The sequence below is a fragment of the Trichosurus vulpecula genome, chromosome 2, assembly GCF_011100635.1.
Source record: "Trichosurus vulpecula isolate mTriVul1 chromosome 2, mTriVul1.pri, whole genome shotgun sequence".
Classification (NCBI taxonomy): domain Eukaryota; kingdom Metazoa; phylum Chordata; class Mammalia; order Diprotodontia; family Phalangeridae; genus Trichosurus; species Trichosurus vulpecula.
This window is the reverse complement of record NC_050574.1, coordinates 213,421,236-213,438,183: the sequence shown is the minus strand read 5'-3', so window position 1 is coordinate 213,438,183 and position 16,948 is coordinate 213,421,236. Positions and strand designations below refer to the sequence as shown.

At 36.7% G+C, this 16,948-nt stretch overlaps 1 protein-coding gene across 4 annotated transcripts in view; it reads right to left on the bottom strand.

The window, feature by feature from the left end:
* Positions 1–16,948, bottom strand: part of SLC4A10 (solute carrier family 4 member 10) — a 274,145-nt gene that overhangs the window by 158,839 nt on the left and 98,358 nt on the right. For all 4 annotated transcript variants that reach the window (XM_036743354.1, XM_036743356.1, XM_036743355.1 and 1 more), the window contains one exon: positions 2,323–2,461. In XM_036743354.1, the coding sequence (XP_036599249.1) occupies positions 2,323–2,461 (139 nt within the window). The remainder of the gene's footprint in view (positions 1–2,322; positions 2,462–16,948) is intronic.

Sequence of the window (16,948 nt, the reverse complement as noted above, 5' to 3'; positions counted from 1 at the left end):
TGGAAAAGTATAAGAGATGGTAGAATGAATAATTCCTCATTGCTCTAATATAACTTGGCTTAGTCAGTTTTGCCTAAAATACATTTGTAAAATTTTGGTCCACCACTCTACCAGGAATAGGGTTTAAAGCCTTAGCACCACCTTTGTTCCCTTTCATCCTCCAAATTAGTTAATTTGATGTTGATTCTTTCTGCAGAATGCCTCTTCAGTTCATCCTGTCTTGTCACCATCCCGGTGTAGAATCTCATCACCAAATTCTTTCAAAGAAATCCATTGCCTCTTCTGTCCATGTGTCCATCAAATATACCCTTTCCTTTCTATTACTGTGGCTTCTGTTAGAGTGCAGAACCTCATCGCATGACTCCTGGACTACTACAGCCATCTCTGAACTGAGCTTTCTGATTCCTGAATTATTATAGCTGTCTATACCAGAACACCTGTCTGTCTGCACACTCTTTCCTAATGTAGAGGGAGCCATGGACCAGGAAGCTCACTGGTTAGTGTCAACAATGTCAACTATGAAAAAGTTATGGCAACCAAGCCAAGCTGTGAGTAAGATATGAAGATATGGATTAGTGAAAAGAATCCTAGTTTTGGACTCACAAGATCTGGGTACAAATTTCAGCTGGGCTGCTCATTCCCTGTATGACTGAGCAAGTCATCGTAGTGCTCTGACCTGTTTCCTCTTCCAATTCTACTGTGAATAAAACTGTATCATCTAAATGAAGAAACCAGATATTTTGACCTAAAGAAAAGACTTGTAAAGATGTTTGGGAGTGGGGATATTAAAAATTTTTAAATACTTTAGGCAACATCATACTCCAGAGGGAAGAACTAGGAATAACTGGTAGAATTTATAAGAAGGAAGATTTCAATTCTATAAAAGAAAGGACTTTCTAAAAATTAAAACTGTCTGAACTGGAATGAACTGTCTTAAAGAGAAGAGAGATTTTGGTGACTGGAAGACTGGTTGACCATATGATAGATTGTTGTATAAGGAGTGTTTACTGGATGACCTGCAGGGTCTTTCCCAACCCCAAGATTCTGTGATTCTACATTCATATACATACATTCAATGGGATACAAAGTACTGTATTACAAAAAGAATGATTAAATGATGTTTCACATGCTGCAATTACTAGAGCAGAAAAGTTTACTATTGCATTTTAGAAAGCTTTCTCAATGAAAATTTAAACACAAATGAGCTGTAGTGATTAAAGAGTTAATCCTCAAACAGGAGGCAGACAGTCATTTGAGGATGCAGAATTCTGTATTAGATTACAATTAATTGGAGTTTCAAAGTCTCACTGACTTTTGTTATAAAAGTTTCAATTTGTCTTATAGGATATTATAATGGAAAATATTCTTAAAAAATTGTATGGCACTTAAAAAATGAAGATTTACCTCCAAAACCAAATATGGTAAATTAATCAGGTGCTTTGGTTACAGCATGCTAAACAATCCTGCTAAATTGACGGAAAGGATAACATGGATAAGGTTATGTTTATCATCACTATATATATGTTTTTACTTCTAATAATAGTTCATTTTTATGTAGTGCTTTTCAGTCACAACGTAAAATGACTGAGTGCCATAGTGATGGGAACCATGTAAAAGTCAAACTGGAATTTAACTCATTACTTTCAATTTACTTTATTTTAAAAAAAAGTTAGTGTCTAAAAAAAAACCTTGAAAGTTAAAGATGTTTGGGGAACATGATATAGAAAGGTATATATACACACATATATGTACATACATTTTTATATATTCACATTTATGTGTGTATATATGTATTTTTTCTCCATCTACCTAAGAATCATTTTGTGGAATGCATGTGTGCCTGTCAAATAGCCACTACCAAAGATTTCATATCATCTATGACTTAAATCAGGTTTTGCAGTTTTGACTTATTCTTCACAAAGATTATACACTCAAGTTTTCACTCATGATCACCCACTTGTTCCGCAGTAGCATTAACAGACTGGTGAAGCGAGAGATATAGTAAACCCAGAAAGTAAACTCATGTTTGCTTTAATCTTTTGCTGAAGGCAGACAGTGTATGTGACCACTCGTCTTCAATGATGCAGCAACTGCTGACTGTAACATTGTTTACTATAAATACCACATTCACATTTCATTCTGACTTATATACCATAATAATAATATCTGGATGAGGAATATCAGACAGTAATACTCTGGGCTACTTGCAATGTACACTTTCCATCAGAGATCTCTTTTTCGGACCTTAATGGGGTTTACAAATGTTTACTGTATCGTGAATTACTACCAATGACTAGAAACATAATGTCCCCAAATCCTCACCTGGCTGTCTCTCGCCATTCGGCATCCTCACCTTCACGCCAGCAAATTTCATCAAGCTCTGTGAAAAGGTCATGAGGAATGTGTTCCTCGTCATCATCCTCGGTTCCAAGAATAAACTGTACCCTCTGCGATGGGGTGTCTGGAAAGCCGGAGATATGAAGAGATATTACCATGGCTTCAAGCTTAGCACATTCTCAGTCACCTCCCCCCCACCAGCCGGCCAGTGTGTGCTCAGGAAATTCAAACTAATTTTAGTATTTTCCTAAGCCAAGCATAATTAGAAGGGTAAATCTGCTATAACATATACATATATAATGCTTCCAAAGACAAGTATAAAGATTCCTTTTAGGTTATCCGAAACACTGCTCCTAGTCCATTAGCATGGCCAAATACATGTTTCCTTCTGAGAAAAGAAAGAGTACACAGAATCAATTCTGTTTTCCAGAATTATTAGAAAATGTGTATCACAAACATATATACATACAAACACACATTTATTTATATACATACATAAACTTTTTTTTGGTTCAGACCTCTGATTTCATCTGTGAAAGGGAACTCCTGGTTTGGAAACTTTCCATCAATATAAATCAGCAATTGGTCACTTTCAATATTTAAAAAGTTGCCTAGGGCTTTGACAGTTTAAATTCCTTGCTCAGAGTCACCTAGTATATATCAGAGATAGGACTGGAACCCGGGTCTTCATCCTTCCAAGGCTAGCCCTCTATCTGCTACACCAGGCCTTCGTGGCAATATAATGAATCAGTTACACCAAATACACATCAGGAGAAAAATGAATGTTTAAAAAAGTTTGTTAGTTTTTTGTTATGTTCCTATGTCTATGTCTAGTCCTTCTCTATCCCTTTCATGGGTTTTAATACCAACGTCTGCCTGATGCAGGTATTCCAGCCCCAAGTTCTTTTCTCTTACCTCTCTAAACTTTTACTCTCAGTGGTATCTTTTACAAAAAGGACTTGAGCTATCCCTTCTAATCAGTCCTTACCTCTAAATCTGTACATCCAGCCCCACCTTCTCTCCCAAAACTCAGCCCTGTATTTCTGCCTGATGTATATCCTTACTTGGATATCTTATTACCAAATACAAAATATTCACATTTTAAATTATTGTTACCATCTCCCTCCAAAGAAAACAAAACAAAACAAATCAATCTTCCTCCTGACTTCCTGTTATTATCAATGGGTACTGTCATTCTCTCTGTTACTCATGCTGAGAAGCATCAGGTTTTCTTTGTTTACTTCCCCTTCCTTAGTTCCCAGAACCTAATCATTTTTATCAATTGGTTTGTTGCCAGGCACTGTGTTAGGCTTCTGGACATACAAATATGAAAGTACCTTCCCTCCAAGAGTTTATATTCTATTGGAAAAGAATCTGTTGATTCTGTCTCTGTAACATCTCTTGTACCCATACCGTCCGTTCTGCTTTCACTGCCACCACACTGGTTTAGGACCTCATTAGCTCCTGTATGGGCAATAAAAACTGACTTCCCCACTTTTGGTTTCTCCTCTTTCCCATTATGCACACACTGCTCCTAAAGTACAGCTCTGATTATGTCCCTATTCAGCCAAAAATACCAAAACAAAACAACAAAGAAACTTAAATGGCTTCCCTTTGCCTATCAGATAAGGTCCTTAATTCTTTTACTAGTACTCAGGGCACTCCAGCATATGGTTCCAACCTATCTTCCTAGTTTTATTTCCCATTACAAGATGCCTGGCAGAGTATCATACATATCAGAGGTGTTTGATAAATATTTATTGAAGTAGTCCCTAACATACATTCTACCATGTCATTGTCCTCTGAAGGGGCCCCATGCTTTCACTCCTGCTATTCTCTCCACCTCAAAATTCTACACATTCTATTTTTTTTTATTAAAAAAGTTTATTTTGATGTAACCCAAGAATCTAGAAATATTTTCTTGAACCAGTTGTAAACCGAGAGGATGAATTTTTCAGAAATCATACTGATTAAGAAAATTACTCCTCTACTATGATATTCTCTGACTCAGATAATTTTTATTATGCAATAGTATTTGGTTTTTTCCCCAATTGCATGTCAAGACAATTTTTAGCATTCATTTTACAAGATTTTGAGTTCCAAAATTTTCTCCCTCCCTCCCACCCCCTTTTCTGAAAATGGTAGGCAATTCGATATAGGTTGTATATGTGCTATCATGTAAAATATATTTCCATATTAGTCACAGTTGTAAAAGAAGAAACAGATGAAAAGGAAAAAACATGAAAAAGAATAAAATAAGTGAAAAAAGTATGCTTCAATCTGCATTCAGGGTCCATTCTTTATCTGGATGTGGACAGCATTTTCCTTCTTGAGTCCTTTGTATTTGTCTTGGATCACTGTGTTGCTGAGAAGAGCTGATTCATTCATAGTTGATCATCACACAATACAGCTCATACTATGTACAATATTTTCTTGGTTCTGCTCATTTCAATTTGCATCAGTTTGTACAAGTCTTTCCAGGTTTTTCTGAAATCTGCCTGTTCATCATATTTTAGTGCACAATAGTATTCCATTACATTCATATGCCACAGCTTGTTCAGCTATTCCCCAATTAACAGGCTTCTCCTCAGTTTCTAATATTTTGCCACCAAAAAAGGGCTGCTATAAATATTCTTGCACATGTAGGTCTTTTTCCCTTTTTTATGATTTCTTTGGGATACAGACATAGAAGTGGTATTGCTGGATCAAAGGGTACGCACAGGTTGGTTGTCTTGTATTTTGTTCAAAATTTTTACATTGATATTCATTAGGGAAATTGGTCTATAATTTTCTTTCTCTGTTTTAATGCTTCCTGTTTTAGGTATCAGCACTATATTTGTGTCATAAAAGGAGTTTCGTAGGACTTCTTTGCCTATTTTCTCAAATAGTTATATAGTATTGGAATTAATTGTTCTTTAAATGTTTGTCAGAATTCACTTATGAACCCACCTGGCCTTGGGGATTTTTTTTGGGAAGCGGGAAGGCAGGGCTATGGGGTTAAGTGACTTGCCCAAGGTCACACAGCTAGTAAGTGTGTTAAGGGTCTGAGGCCGGATTTGAACTCAGGTCCTCCTGACTCCAGGGCTGGCGCTCTACTCACTGTGCCACCTAGCTGCCCCAGGATTTTTTCTTATGGAGTTCATTAATGGCTTGTTCAATTTCTCTTTCTAAGATGGAGTTATTTAGGCATTCCATTTCCTGATCCATTTATCTAGATAATTTATATTTTCATAAATATCCATTGTTTTCACTTAGATTGTCAGATTTATTGGTATATAATTGGGCAAAATATTTCCTAATGATAGCTTTAGTTTCTTCTTCATTGGTGGTGATTTCACCCTTTTCATTTTTGATGATAAATATTTGTTTTTCTTCTATCTTTTTTAAAAATCAAATTAATCAATGGCTTCTCTGTCTGTTTTTTTTTCATAAAACCAGCTCTTAGTTTTATTTATTAGCTCAGTAGTTATTTTTAACTTTCAATTTTATTAATCTCACCTTTGATTTTTGGTGCTCAATTGGGGTTTTCTAATTTCTTCTTTTTCTAGCTTTTTTAGTTGCATGCCCAGTTCACTCATCTACTTTTCCCTCTATTTTGTTGACATAAGAATTTAGAGAAATAAATTTTCCTCTAAGGACCGCTTTAGCTGCATCCCATAAATTTTGTCTCATTATCGTCATTTTCCTTAATGAAATTGATTGTTTCTGTGATTTGTTTTTTTTGACCCACTTATTCTTTAGGATTAGATCATTTAGTTTCTAATTAATTTTTAATATGTTTTTCCACTGCCCTTTGTTGAATGTAATTTTTATTGCAATATGATCCAAAAAGAATACATTTAATAATTTCTGCCTTTCTACATTTGATTTTGAGGTTTTTATGCCCTAATACATTGTCATTTTTTGAGTAGGTGCAATGTGCTGCTGAGAAAAAGGTATACTCTTTTCTGTTCCCATTCAGTTTTCTCCAAAGGTCTGTCATATGTAACTTTTCTAATATTCTATTCATCTCTTTAGTCTCTTTCTTGTTTTTTTTTATTAGATTATCAAGTTCTGAGAGGGACAGTTAAGGACCCCACTAGTATAGTTTTGCTGTCTGTTTTTTCCTGTAACTCACTTAACTTCTTTATGAATTTGTATGTCATACCATTTGATGCATATATGTTTACTTTTGATATTGCTTCATCGTTTATGATACCTTTTAGCAAGATGTAGTTTCCTTCCTTATCTCTTTTAATTAGGTCTTTTTTGATTTTATTTTGTCTGAGATCAGGATTATTACCCCTGTTTTTTTTTGTACTTCAGCTGAAGCATAATAGATTCTGCTCCAGCCTCTTACCTTTACTCTCTGTTTCTTGTAAACAACATATTGTAGGATTCTGGTTTTTGATCCACTCTGCTATCCATTTCCATTTTATGGAAGAGTTCATCCCATTCACATTCAGAGTCATGATTTCTAACTGTGTATTTCCTTCCATCCTATTTTTCTTCCTGTTTGTCTTCTATCTCTTTTTACCCTTTCCCTCCTTGACAGCGTTTTGCTTCTTTACTGCCTCCCCCTATCTGCCCATTCTCCTGTCACTCCTGCCCCCACTTTACTTAATCTTCTCCTCTTTTACTTTCCTCTTGGATAAGATAGTTTTCTATATTCAAATGATATTATTCCCTCTTTGAGCCAATACTCATGACATTAAGGTTCAAGTGATGCCCATCACCCACCCTACCATCTTTCCCTTCACTGTAATAGGTTTTTCATGCCTCTTTATGTGAAATAATTTATCCTTTCTACCTCTTCCTTCCTTCTGCATCTAGTGTACTCCTCTTTCTCTCCCTTAATTTTTTTTGTCATTCCCTCAAATTCATCTTATACTTGTACCCTCTGTGTCCTAGATGTACTATTAGTGGTTTTTTAAAAAAAGAATTAGAAGTATCATCTTTCCATGTAGGCATGTAAACAGTTCAGCTCCATTGAATCCCTTATGTTGTCTTTTGCCTTTTTTAACCTTTTTAGGCTTCTCTTGGGTCTTGATATTGGAGATCAAATTTCTTGATCAATTCTGGTCTTTCCCCTATGAAAGCTTGAAATCCTTCTATTTCACTGAATGACTATTTTCTTCCCTCTGATCTTTTAATATTGCAGCTGCTGAGTTCTGTGTAATCCTGATTATGGCTCCCAATAATTGTATTGTTTCTTTCTGGCCACTTGCTGTATTTTTTCCTTGACCTGATAGTTCTGAAATTTGGTTATAATGTTCCTTGGATTTTTTATTTTAGGATCTCTTTCCAGAGGTGATCAGTGGATTCTTTCAATGCCTATTTTACCTTCTGGTTCCAGGATATCAAGGCAGTTTTTCTTGATAATTTCTTGAAAGATGCTGTCCAGGTCCTCCCTTTAATTATGGATTTCAAGTAGTTTAATGATTTTGACACTCTCCCTCCTGGATCTTTTTTCCAGGTCAGTTGTTTTTCCAAACAGGCATTTTACATTTTCTTCTATTTTTTCATTCTTTTGAATTTGTTTGATTGATTCTTGATGTCTCATAGAGTCATTAGCTTCTACTTGCCCAATTCTAACTTTTAAGGAGTTGTTTTCCTCAGTTAGCTTTTGTACCTTCTTTTCCATTTGGCCAATTGTACTTTTTAGTGAGTTGTTTTCTTCAGTGTATTTTTGTATCTCCTTTCACATTTGGCTGATTCTACTTTTTAAGCAGTTGTTTTCTTTTTCCAAGCTGTTGACTCTTTTTTCATAATTCTCTTGCATCATTCTTCCCCCAATTTTTCTTCTACCTCTCATATGATTTTTAAGCACCTATTTGAGCTCTTCCATGAGTTCTTTCTGGGCTTGACACCATTCCCATATTTGCTTGGGACTTTACCCAGAGGTGTTTTGACATTGTTGTCTTCTTCTGAGTTTGTCTTGATCTTCTCTGTCACCAGAATAACTTTCGATGGTCAGATTCTTTTATTGTTGTTTTTTCTCATCTTTTTTAGCCTTTTTTCTCTCTTTTAAATTTGAGTTCTGCTCCTGGGATAGAAGGGGCATTGTCTCAGGCTTTTTGTACCAGGAGATGCAGGCTGGCTGTTTAGCAGGTGCTGCACGGATGTTGCCCTGAGGCCCATGGAGGACCCTTGCATCTGGTGCTGTGCTGAGGGGATGGAATGGGAGATGGCTGGCAGTGCTGGAAGCTGTAGGGGTCTGGCAGCTTACCTGGTGCTGGTATCTGGCATGTGCTGAGGCTGGTGGAGTGTTTCTGGGTTTCCCTGGGGATACACTGAAGCACGTGGTGGTCTGGCCACTGGTGGCTGTCTGTTTGCCCAGGGCTACACTAAAGCACACAGTGGTTCTGAGAACTGGAGTCTGCCAGTTCCCCTGGCTATGCTTGTGTGTGTGTAGCGGGGCAAGGACTAGATGAGGTGTCCTGGCATTGACATTTACTTTCACCATGCTGGGGCTCAGGATCTCCCCCTGGTTAACCGAGGGGCTTCCTGTTGGCTTGCTGGGATGCTTCTTGTCCTAGACTGTGTTCCCTTTTCCCTGAGTGAGACAGATCTTTCCCGCCAATCTTCCAAGTATCTTGGGCTCAAACACTGTTTTATTTCATCTTTTTGCTGGTTCTGCTGTTCCAGGATTTGTTTTGGGGCACTATTTTATGGTTGTTTGAAGTTGAGTATGAGAGAGTTACAGCAGTTGCTGTTTACTCTGCCATCATGGTTCCTAGAAGTCTCAAATTCTACATATTTTCCAAATCACAGCTGAAATGCCATTTTCTCCGTGAAATCTTTCCTGCTCTCCCTGAATGGACTTTATTTTTTCCCCTTCTCAGAACACTCATGGCACTTTCTTGGTACCTCTTTTATGGCACTTAACAACCTTAATGACACTTTAACTTATAGTTATTTTATATAATTTATATATCCTACTCTATTAAGTCATAAGCTCTTTGAGGTTAATTCCTGCATCTTATTATGAAATCTCAGAAAGCTTTGTCTCTTTTTAGATAAAGCTAGTCCCTGTCACAAGAAGGAAAAGTTGTTAGCCTAATCCACATTGTGGAGAAATGCTGGTAGATATTAGTCCTATCACAAAGAGTGATTAAAAAAAAGACCCAGCCATGTGGAATAGGGGCCCCTCTGACTTGGCAGGTGCCAGAGAGTACATGAGTCACCATCCCTGCCCTGATGACCAGCTGCTGCCCAGAAACTTTTCCTGAAGGAGATGAGAAAGCTTAAGTTAAGTGTCACTGCATCCTTGTTGCATATCTTTGTCATGTTAGGGAAAAGTAAACCTCCTTTTGGTTAACTATGCAGTGATTTAAAAGTGCCTGATGTCCCAAAGTTGAACACGAAATAAGAGAGTATTGGCATTTGTTCCATCTATGACACTGTATTCCTTGCAGTACCTTGCAAAATGCATTGCTTATAGGAGGAGTTCAATAATTAAACTGTTGAAAATACATTTTTAGTTCATGAAAGAAAAGAGGTTGGATCTATCAAAGAAAGGTCTTTCTGCAAAGCATTACAGCATCTTGAAAAACTACCTGACCTAGATAGTATATGTGATGAAAAAGCAGAATTATATGGTAGAAATGGTACTTGATGAGGAGTTATAACACCAGTGGGTTACTCCCAAGTCTGCCATGTAATTTGGAGCCTCTATTTTCTCAGCTATAAAATAAAGATAATATCTTTCCTGTCAATTTGCTGAAAAGCCCTTTGAAAACTATAATGTACTATGTAAATATGTCATCATTATTATCATCATTGCTTTGTAAATTACAGATCTGGCATATATTAACAAGGAGAGTTCAGAAAAAGAGGCAGATGTTTATGGAATCTGTTCTAATGGGAAGTTTAGAGTCCAGGAAGAAAGCTGACTGTACAATGGTTGTGCTAAAGAAAGTTTTAATTCTGCTGGAACTAGGCACAAGAAATTAAAGTTAGAGTCACTGAAGGGAAGCCATGAAGAGAAAGGTAGGTTTTCCCTATGGACCTCAGAGTTTAGGCACTGCCAAGACTCTAAGAGCCAAATTGGCCATTCTAATGTTGCCAGCAACAGCAACTTGCTGGCACAAGCCAAGACCTAGGGCCAAGGTCCTGGTCATGGAAACTTGAAAGTCCAACTAAATACGCAATTCTAAAGACAATCAAATAGATAATCAGTGTGGCTACAAAGAAGAGATGAAATGATATCCCTTGCTCCATTCCTTGGTAAACCAATGGTCCAGAGGTGTGGAAAATCAAATATAATTTTAAGTGTTTCCCCCCTCCCAGGTTGATTGGTTTTGCTAAAGCATTTTTTCTCTTCTTCTACTTTTAAAAACATTTTTTGTTGTAAGGGATGGCTCTGTGAGAGGAAAAGGGCAATGAGGGAAATCTGGGTAAAAACAAGAGTTATTAAGATAAACCCATTAAGATAGATTAGCAATGACAGAATCAACAGAATATGTTATTAAATGTAGAGTTATATTTTTAAGCTGTGTCCTAAAGTATATATTTTCTTAATGTTAGTATATAGATAAAATTATTTAAGCAGTATTAATGTTGTTATATTTGAATACTTATATTTTTATAGAAACTGAATGAGATTATCTCTAAGGTCATTCCTAGTTCTAAATCCTATGTTCCTATGAAATATTTGGATTGGTTTTATTCTTGCCATTTCAGTTATCCATGATGGAGGGTCAACTCTATAATATCCTAGTATTAATGGATGACAGGTATATGCAGGTATATAACATAGTCAGAATTACAATTTAGGAAAATCATTTTAATAGCTAAATAGACTATAGTTTGGAATGGGGATAGAATTGAGTCTGGGAGTCCAAACAGAAGACTACTGCAATAGGGCAGGTAAGGAGTGATGAAAGCCAGAACCAGTGTGATGTCTGTGTTAGAGGAGACAAGGGGACTTCTGCAAGAAATGGAGAGAAAGAAAGATTTGGCTTTGTTATTGTTCAGTTGTTTTCAGATCTGTCCATCTCTTAGTGACCCCATTTAGGGTTTTCTTGGCAAAGATGCTAGAGTGATTTGCCATTTCCTTTTCTACCTCATTTTACAGATGAGGAAACTGAGGCAAAAAGGGTTAAGTAATTTGCCCAGGCCTAGTGCTCTATCCACTGTGTCACTTAGCTGCACGTTAAGGGGTGATGAGAGCCTGGACCAGGCTTACAGCTGTGAGAGAGGCAAGGAGGGGACTTATGCAAGACATGAGGAGAAAGAAAGATCTGGCTATTGACTATATGAGAAGTGAGTGAGAAAGGGGAGTCAAGAGTAAACCTGGGTGACTGAGTGAGTCAACCCATATTCTTAGAGGTACCAGAATTTTTCTACCAGACAATGATAATCAGGAGAAAATTAACTAAAAGAGAAAAAAAGGAAATGGACCCATAATGTGGAGAGTGGGACAAAAAAAGCCATCCAGAGGGAAAACAAAAGCAGAATTAATAAGAAATGAGTTAGAAACTGCTCCATTCATCAAGCTGAATACTAAGTGATTTTAATCATTTAGCTACCCAGAGGTAAATTAAGCTTTCTTTCAGCTCAGGGTCAATAAAAGTACTACATCTTACTAAATGACCGGCCTTTTAATGGTAATTAGATAATTTTTTAAAGTTTCTTTTTTTTGATACCTAAAACCTGGTAATTTCCCATTTTATTGTGATTCTTACAAATTCTTACCGTGTTATTGAGTTGTGCTTATTCTTGTCATTTGATTTCATCTGGGGAGTGACAATATTATAAAAATGTATCAATAAAACATTTTTAAAGTATGGTAGTGAATAGAGCAAATCTTAATATAGGTATGATTATAAGATATGACTACAAAGTAATGTGATTTTTGCATGGGACTGATTAAATTAGTCCTATTACTTTATAGTTGTGGCAGATACACTTGCATGCACACATTTGTCTGCCCTGTCCTCAGTCTCTGACTTCTGATCCAAAACTGGGAAAAAATGTAATTTTCATTCCAGATTTTGGAGAAAGGTCTGGAAGCACTAATACAGATGGCTTCAGATTATTCATTCCACCTTCATTTTGGCTGTTCTTTCCCAAACAAAAACCTAATTCTCTTGCCCTTTCAGACCTTCCCTATCTGACTCAAGGATCAGCTTGCCCTGCCTACACACTATTTAATTGAAATGAGCAAGTTATGAAAGCAGTTTATTTAAATTATCGACTGCTTTCCTAACCTCAGTTGAGCCCTAACAGCTACTTGGCAATTCTTAAACCAGTCTTGTTGATTCACTAGCTCATCTTCCATGATGAATGTTCTAACATCTTTCCATTTCTTATCAAGATCCCAGATATACTTCAATCACCACACTGACAGCAGATTTAGCCTCCTCCTCCTTCACTGAGACTAAAACCATCTGCCAATTCCCCTCTTGACTTCTCAAAACTTCTCAACATTCTCACCACTTGGACCTAGACTCCCACCCTCTGGTCTCTTTCCCAACTAATATGACATAGTTCTTGAAATAAACTTTTAGCCTGCCTATATAATTTTCATGCTCATTTACCTACAGTGAGACCTAGCTCTAGAATAAAATGCAAATGTCTAAATTCTTCTATTGCTTCAAGTTTTGCCCTCTGGAGCTAAGCAGAATAAGTCTAATCTTCATTCCATAAGAGAAATTTCAAATACTTAAAAAGACAGCTATCATGTTCCTCCTCCACTAACCCACCCAGAGGCCTTCTTTTCTTTTCTTTTTAATTGTTTTGGAGGAGGGCAGGCAAGGCAATTGGAGTTAAGCGACTTGCCCAAGGTCACACAGCTAGTAAGTGTGTCAAGTGTCTGAGGTCTAATTTGAACTCAGGTCCTCCTGACTCCAGGGCCAGTGCTCTACTCACTGTGCCACCTAGCTGCCTTGTCTTCTTTTCTTCAGGATAAACAATCCCAATTCCATCAAGAAACCCTGACACGGCATGAAATCAAGGCTCTTTACCATTCTAGCTTCCCTCCTTTGAGAAATCTCCAATTTATCAAAGTCCTTTCTAAAATGCGTCACCAGGACAAAGTAGAATGGAACTCTTACCAGCCAAGTCCCAGGTCTATGCCTCATGTAAGGCAACCCAACTTTATAGTATGAATGCACCATATCTGGCTAGTCCCTCTGACCAAAGTCATGCTTCACCGCCACCTCCCTACCACATTTCCCTATTGCAGTCACTCTTAGCACCTGCTCAAATGGACTTCCAGCTCCTGCCGTGGAGCTGTGATTTGATTGATGGGAGCTCACTATTTTTATCCATCACCCAACTATGATTCACCATTATCTTCCTTCTGCCTTTTATCTGGTACAATCTAATTTTGATGAAACTCTCTGAGGATTTTGGTAATCCCTGCCTGCTTCTCTAAACGTTCACAAGTCACATTTTTCATAATAAATTCTGCAATTCTGCCAGAAACTGAAGTCATACTTATGGGCTGACTGTTGACTTCATTTCCCCCTCCCTTTTTTGGAAAAATCCAGACATCTGCCCTTTTCCAATTTTGTGATAACGCTTATTCTCCATGCACTTTCAAAGATCAATGATGGTGGGTCAACAATCAGGCCCACTAGGTTATTTAATACCTTTGGGTGTAGTTTATTTGATTCCTTGAATTTATAAGATAAAGGTATATTCTCTCTTATTTTCAACATATTTATCTTCAATATCAACTCTAGACTATTTTTCTAGTCCAAAGATCATTCTCCTTGGCAGAGGAAAGGGAAGCAAGATAGCCATTCAGTAGTTCTGCCCTTTCTCTGTGTTCTATTATCGACATCACATCTACCCCAAGCTGTGATTCTATTTTTTCTTTAATCATCGTCTTTTCCCTAACAGAGTTTTAACAAAACTTTTTCTTTAGTCCTTAGCTTTCTTTGTGAATAATCATAACTGGAAACTGACAGTCAGAAAAAGTAATTTGTTGTGTTCCAAAGACATGGTGGATTATTTGATATGATGTGTTAGGAAGTCATAAATCACACTGAGACCAACAAACAGTGTCGTAAACCAAACGTATAATCAGTGTGAAGGGGCTGTGGGTTATGCTTGGGACTATTAACACAAATTTGTAAACACTAACACCGACAACACAATGGCCATAATAATTCATCCTTGGCCCTCTTCTCTTTTTGTATCACACTCTCAACTCTCTAGAGATGATTACTGAAACTACACATGTAAACCTCATTTCCCTCTGATGTACATGTCTGAATTGCCAGCTGCTTGCTGAAGAGTATCTTCCCTAAAGTCCTGCTCCAATGTTTCATCCTAGTGTAGTGGGAACCCAGGGTTCTTGAAGACTATGTCATCAGAGTGCAAGACCTGGAAGTTCCCACTAAGCTGTAGAGGTTCCAAGCAGAAACTCAGCCCTGTGAAGGGAGTCCATTCAATCCTGATTCTTCAGAAATCCACCATTGGAAAGGCTCATACCTAGAAGGTTAGACACTAAGGGACAAATATTTTGGCCACAGAAACTCATGAAAGTGTGATGATGCTGTAGCCTGCATTGGTGAAAGGATTTTCTTACTGATGAAATTTATGATATTTTGAAGTAATGAAATAAGTATTTTTAAGTTATCTGTAAGTGCATAATCTCTAAGAGGTCCCTAGAAGCTCCAAGAGTTTAAGTGACTTAACCAGGGTCACCCAGCTAGATAATACATGTCAGAGGCAAGACCTGAAACCAGATTTTCCTGATTTTAAGGCAAGTCCTCCATCTACTAAACTATGCTGCTTTTCATGTAAAAAAGAATAAGAATAAATGATAGTAATGCACCCTTTAAAATAAATAAAAGCAACATGTTCTTTACTCTTTTGGCAAAATCGAGGAGAATATTTAATTTTAACACAAGACATTTTTCTCTCTAACAATATTTTATAAAGAAAACCAGGTAAAGTGACATAGATGTAATGGGCTTTTTAGCTTAATTGTGAATTAAAGAGCAATTATGAAAAGTACGAGAGAGCAGTTTGGCAAAAACTAGGTATAGATCAATATCTCCCTGCATAAAACAAGATAAGGTTAAAATGGACACAGGATTTAGATATAGAGGGTGATATTATTAGCAAATTAGGGGAGCATGGAGAATTTTACCTGTCAGACCCATGGATAAGGGAAGAGTTTGTGACCAAACAAGAGATAGAGAGAATCAGAGGAAGTATAGTGGATAATTTTGATTACATGAAGTTAAAAAGGTTTTGCGCAAAGAAAACCAATACAGCCAAAATAAGAAAGAAAGTAGGAAACCGAAGGGAAAATTTACAGCAAGTTTCTCTGATAACAGTCTAATTTCTCAAATATATAGGGAACTCAGCCAAATTTATAAAAATAAGAGCCATTCCCCAATTGATAAATGGCCAGAGGACATGAACAGGTAATTTTCAAAAGAAGAAATCAAGCTATCTACAGTCATAAAAATGCTCTAAGTTATTATTTATTAGAGAAATGCAAATTAAAACAATTCTGAAGTATCACCTTACATCTATCACATTGGCTAACATGACAGAAAAAAATGAAAAATGCTGGAAAGAATGTGGAAAAATAGTGACACTAATGCAATGTTGGTGGAGTTGTGAATTAGTTCAACTACTGTGGAAAATAATTTGGAGCTATGCCCCAAAGGCTATAAAATTGTGCATATTTTTTGACCTGGCGATACCACTGCTAGGTCTATATCCCAAAAGTACCAAAGAAAAAAGAAAAGGATCTACATGTAGAAAAATACTTATAGTAGCTCTTTTTGTAGTAGCAAAGAATTAGAAATTGAGGGGATGCTAATCAATCGGGGAATGGCTGAACAAGTTGTGGTACATGATTGTAATGGAATACTATTGTGGTATAAGAAATGATGATGAGTTTAGTTTCAGAAAACCTAGGAAGACTTATATACATACGTACATACATACATATATATATATATATACATATATATATATATATATGTATTTAGAGGCAAAGTGAAATAAGCAGAACCAGGAGAACATTGTATATAGTACCAGCGAGATTGTGGTAATGATCAATAGTGAAAGACTTAGCTACTCAGATCAAGATAGTGATCCAAGAAAATTCTGAAGGACTTAGGTTGAAAAATGCCATCCACCTCCAGAGAAAGAACTGATTAAATGTGGGCACAAATCGAACTATTTTTTTAAACTTTACTTACTTTCTTGCTTTTTTTGCAACACGGGTAATGTAGGTATGTTTTGCCTGATTCCACATGTATAATTGATATATTGCTTACCTTCTCAATAGGTGGAGTAAGGGCTGGAGGGGGAAATTTAGAAATCAAAAAAAATTTAAGAAACGGAATTGTCAAAAATAATAAATAAACAATGAATTTCAAGAAAGAGCTAAAAACAATAAAAAGAAAAGTAATCATTCCACTTTGGCCTCTCCCAGGGACATCAAGCAACAAGTTCTCATTCTGGGATGCTCCTCTCCTGACTCTGAGGGCTGTAATAGTAATTAAGGTGGGACTTTTTGCTGTTGACCTTTAATGATTCTAGCCTTTTTTGAATGGGACAGATAAAGTGGGATGTTTTTGTATTTTTCAGCACTGAGACGATTGGAAGTCATTGATTTGTATCTGATGTGATATTGGGGGTGGGGAACTTT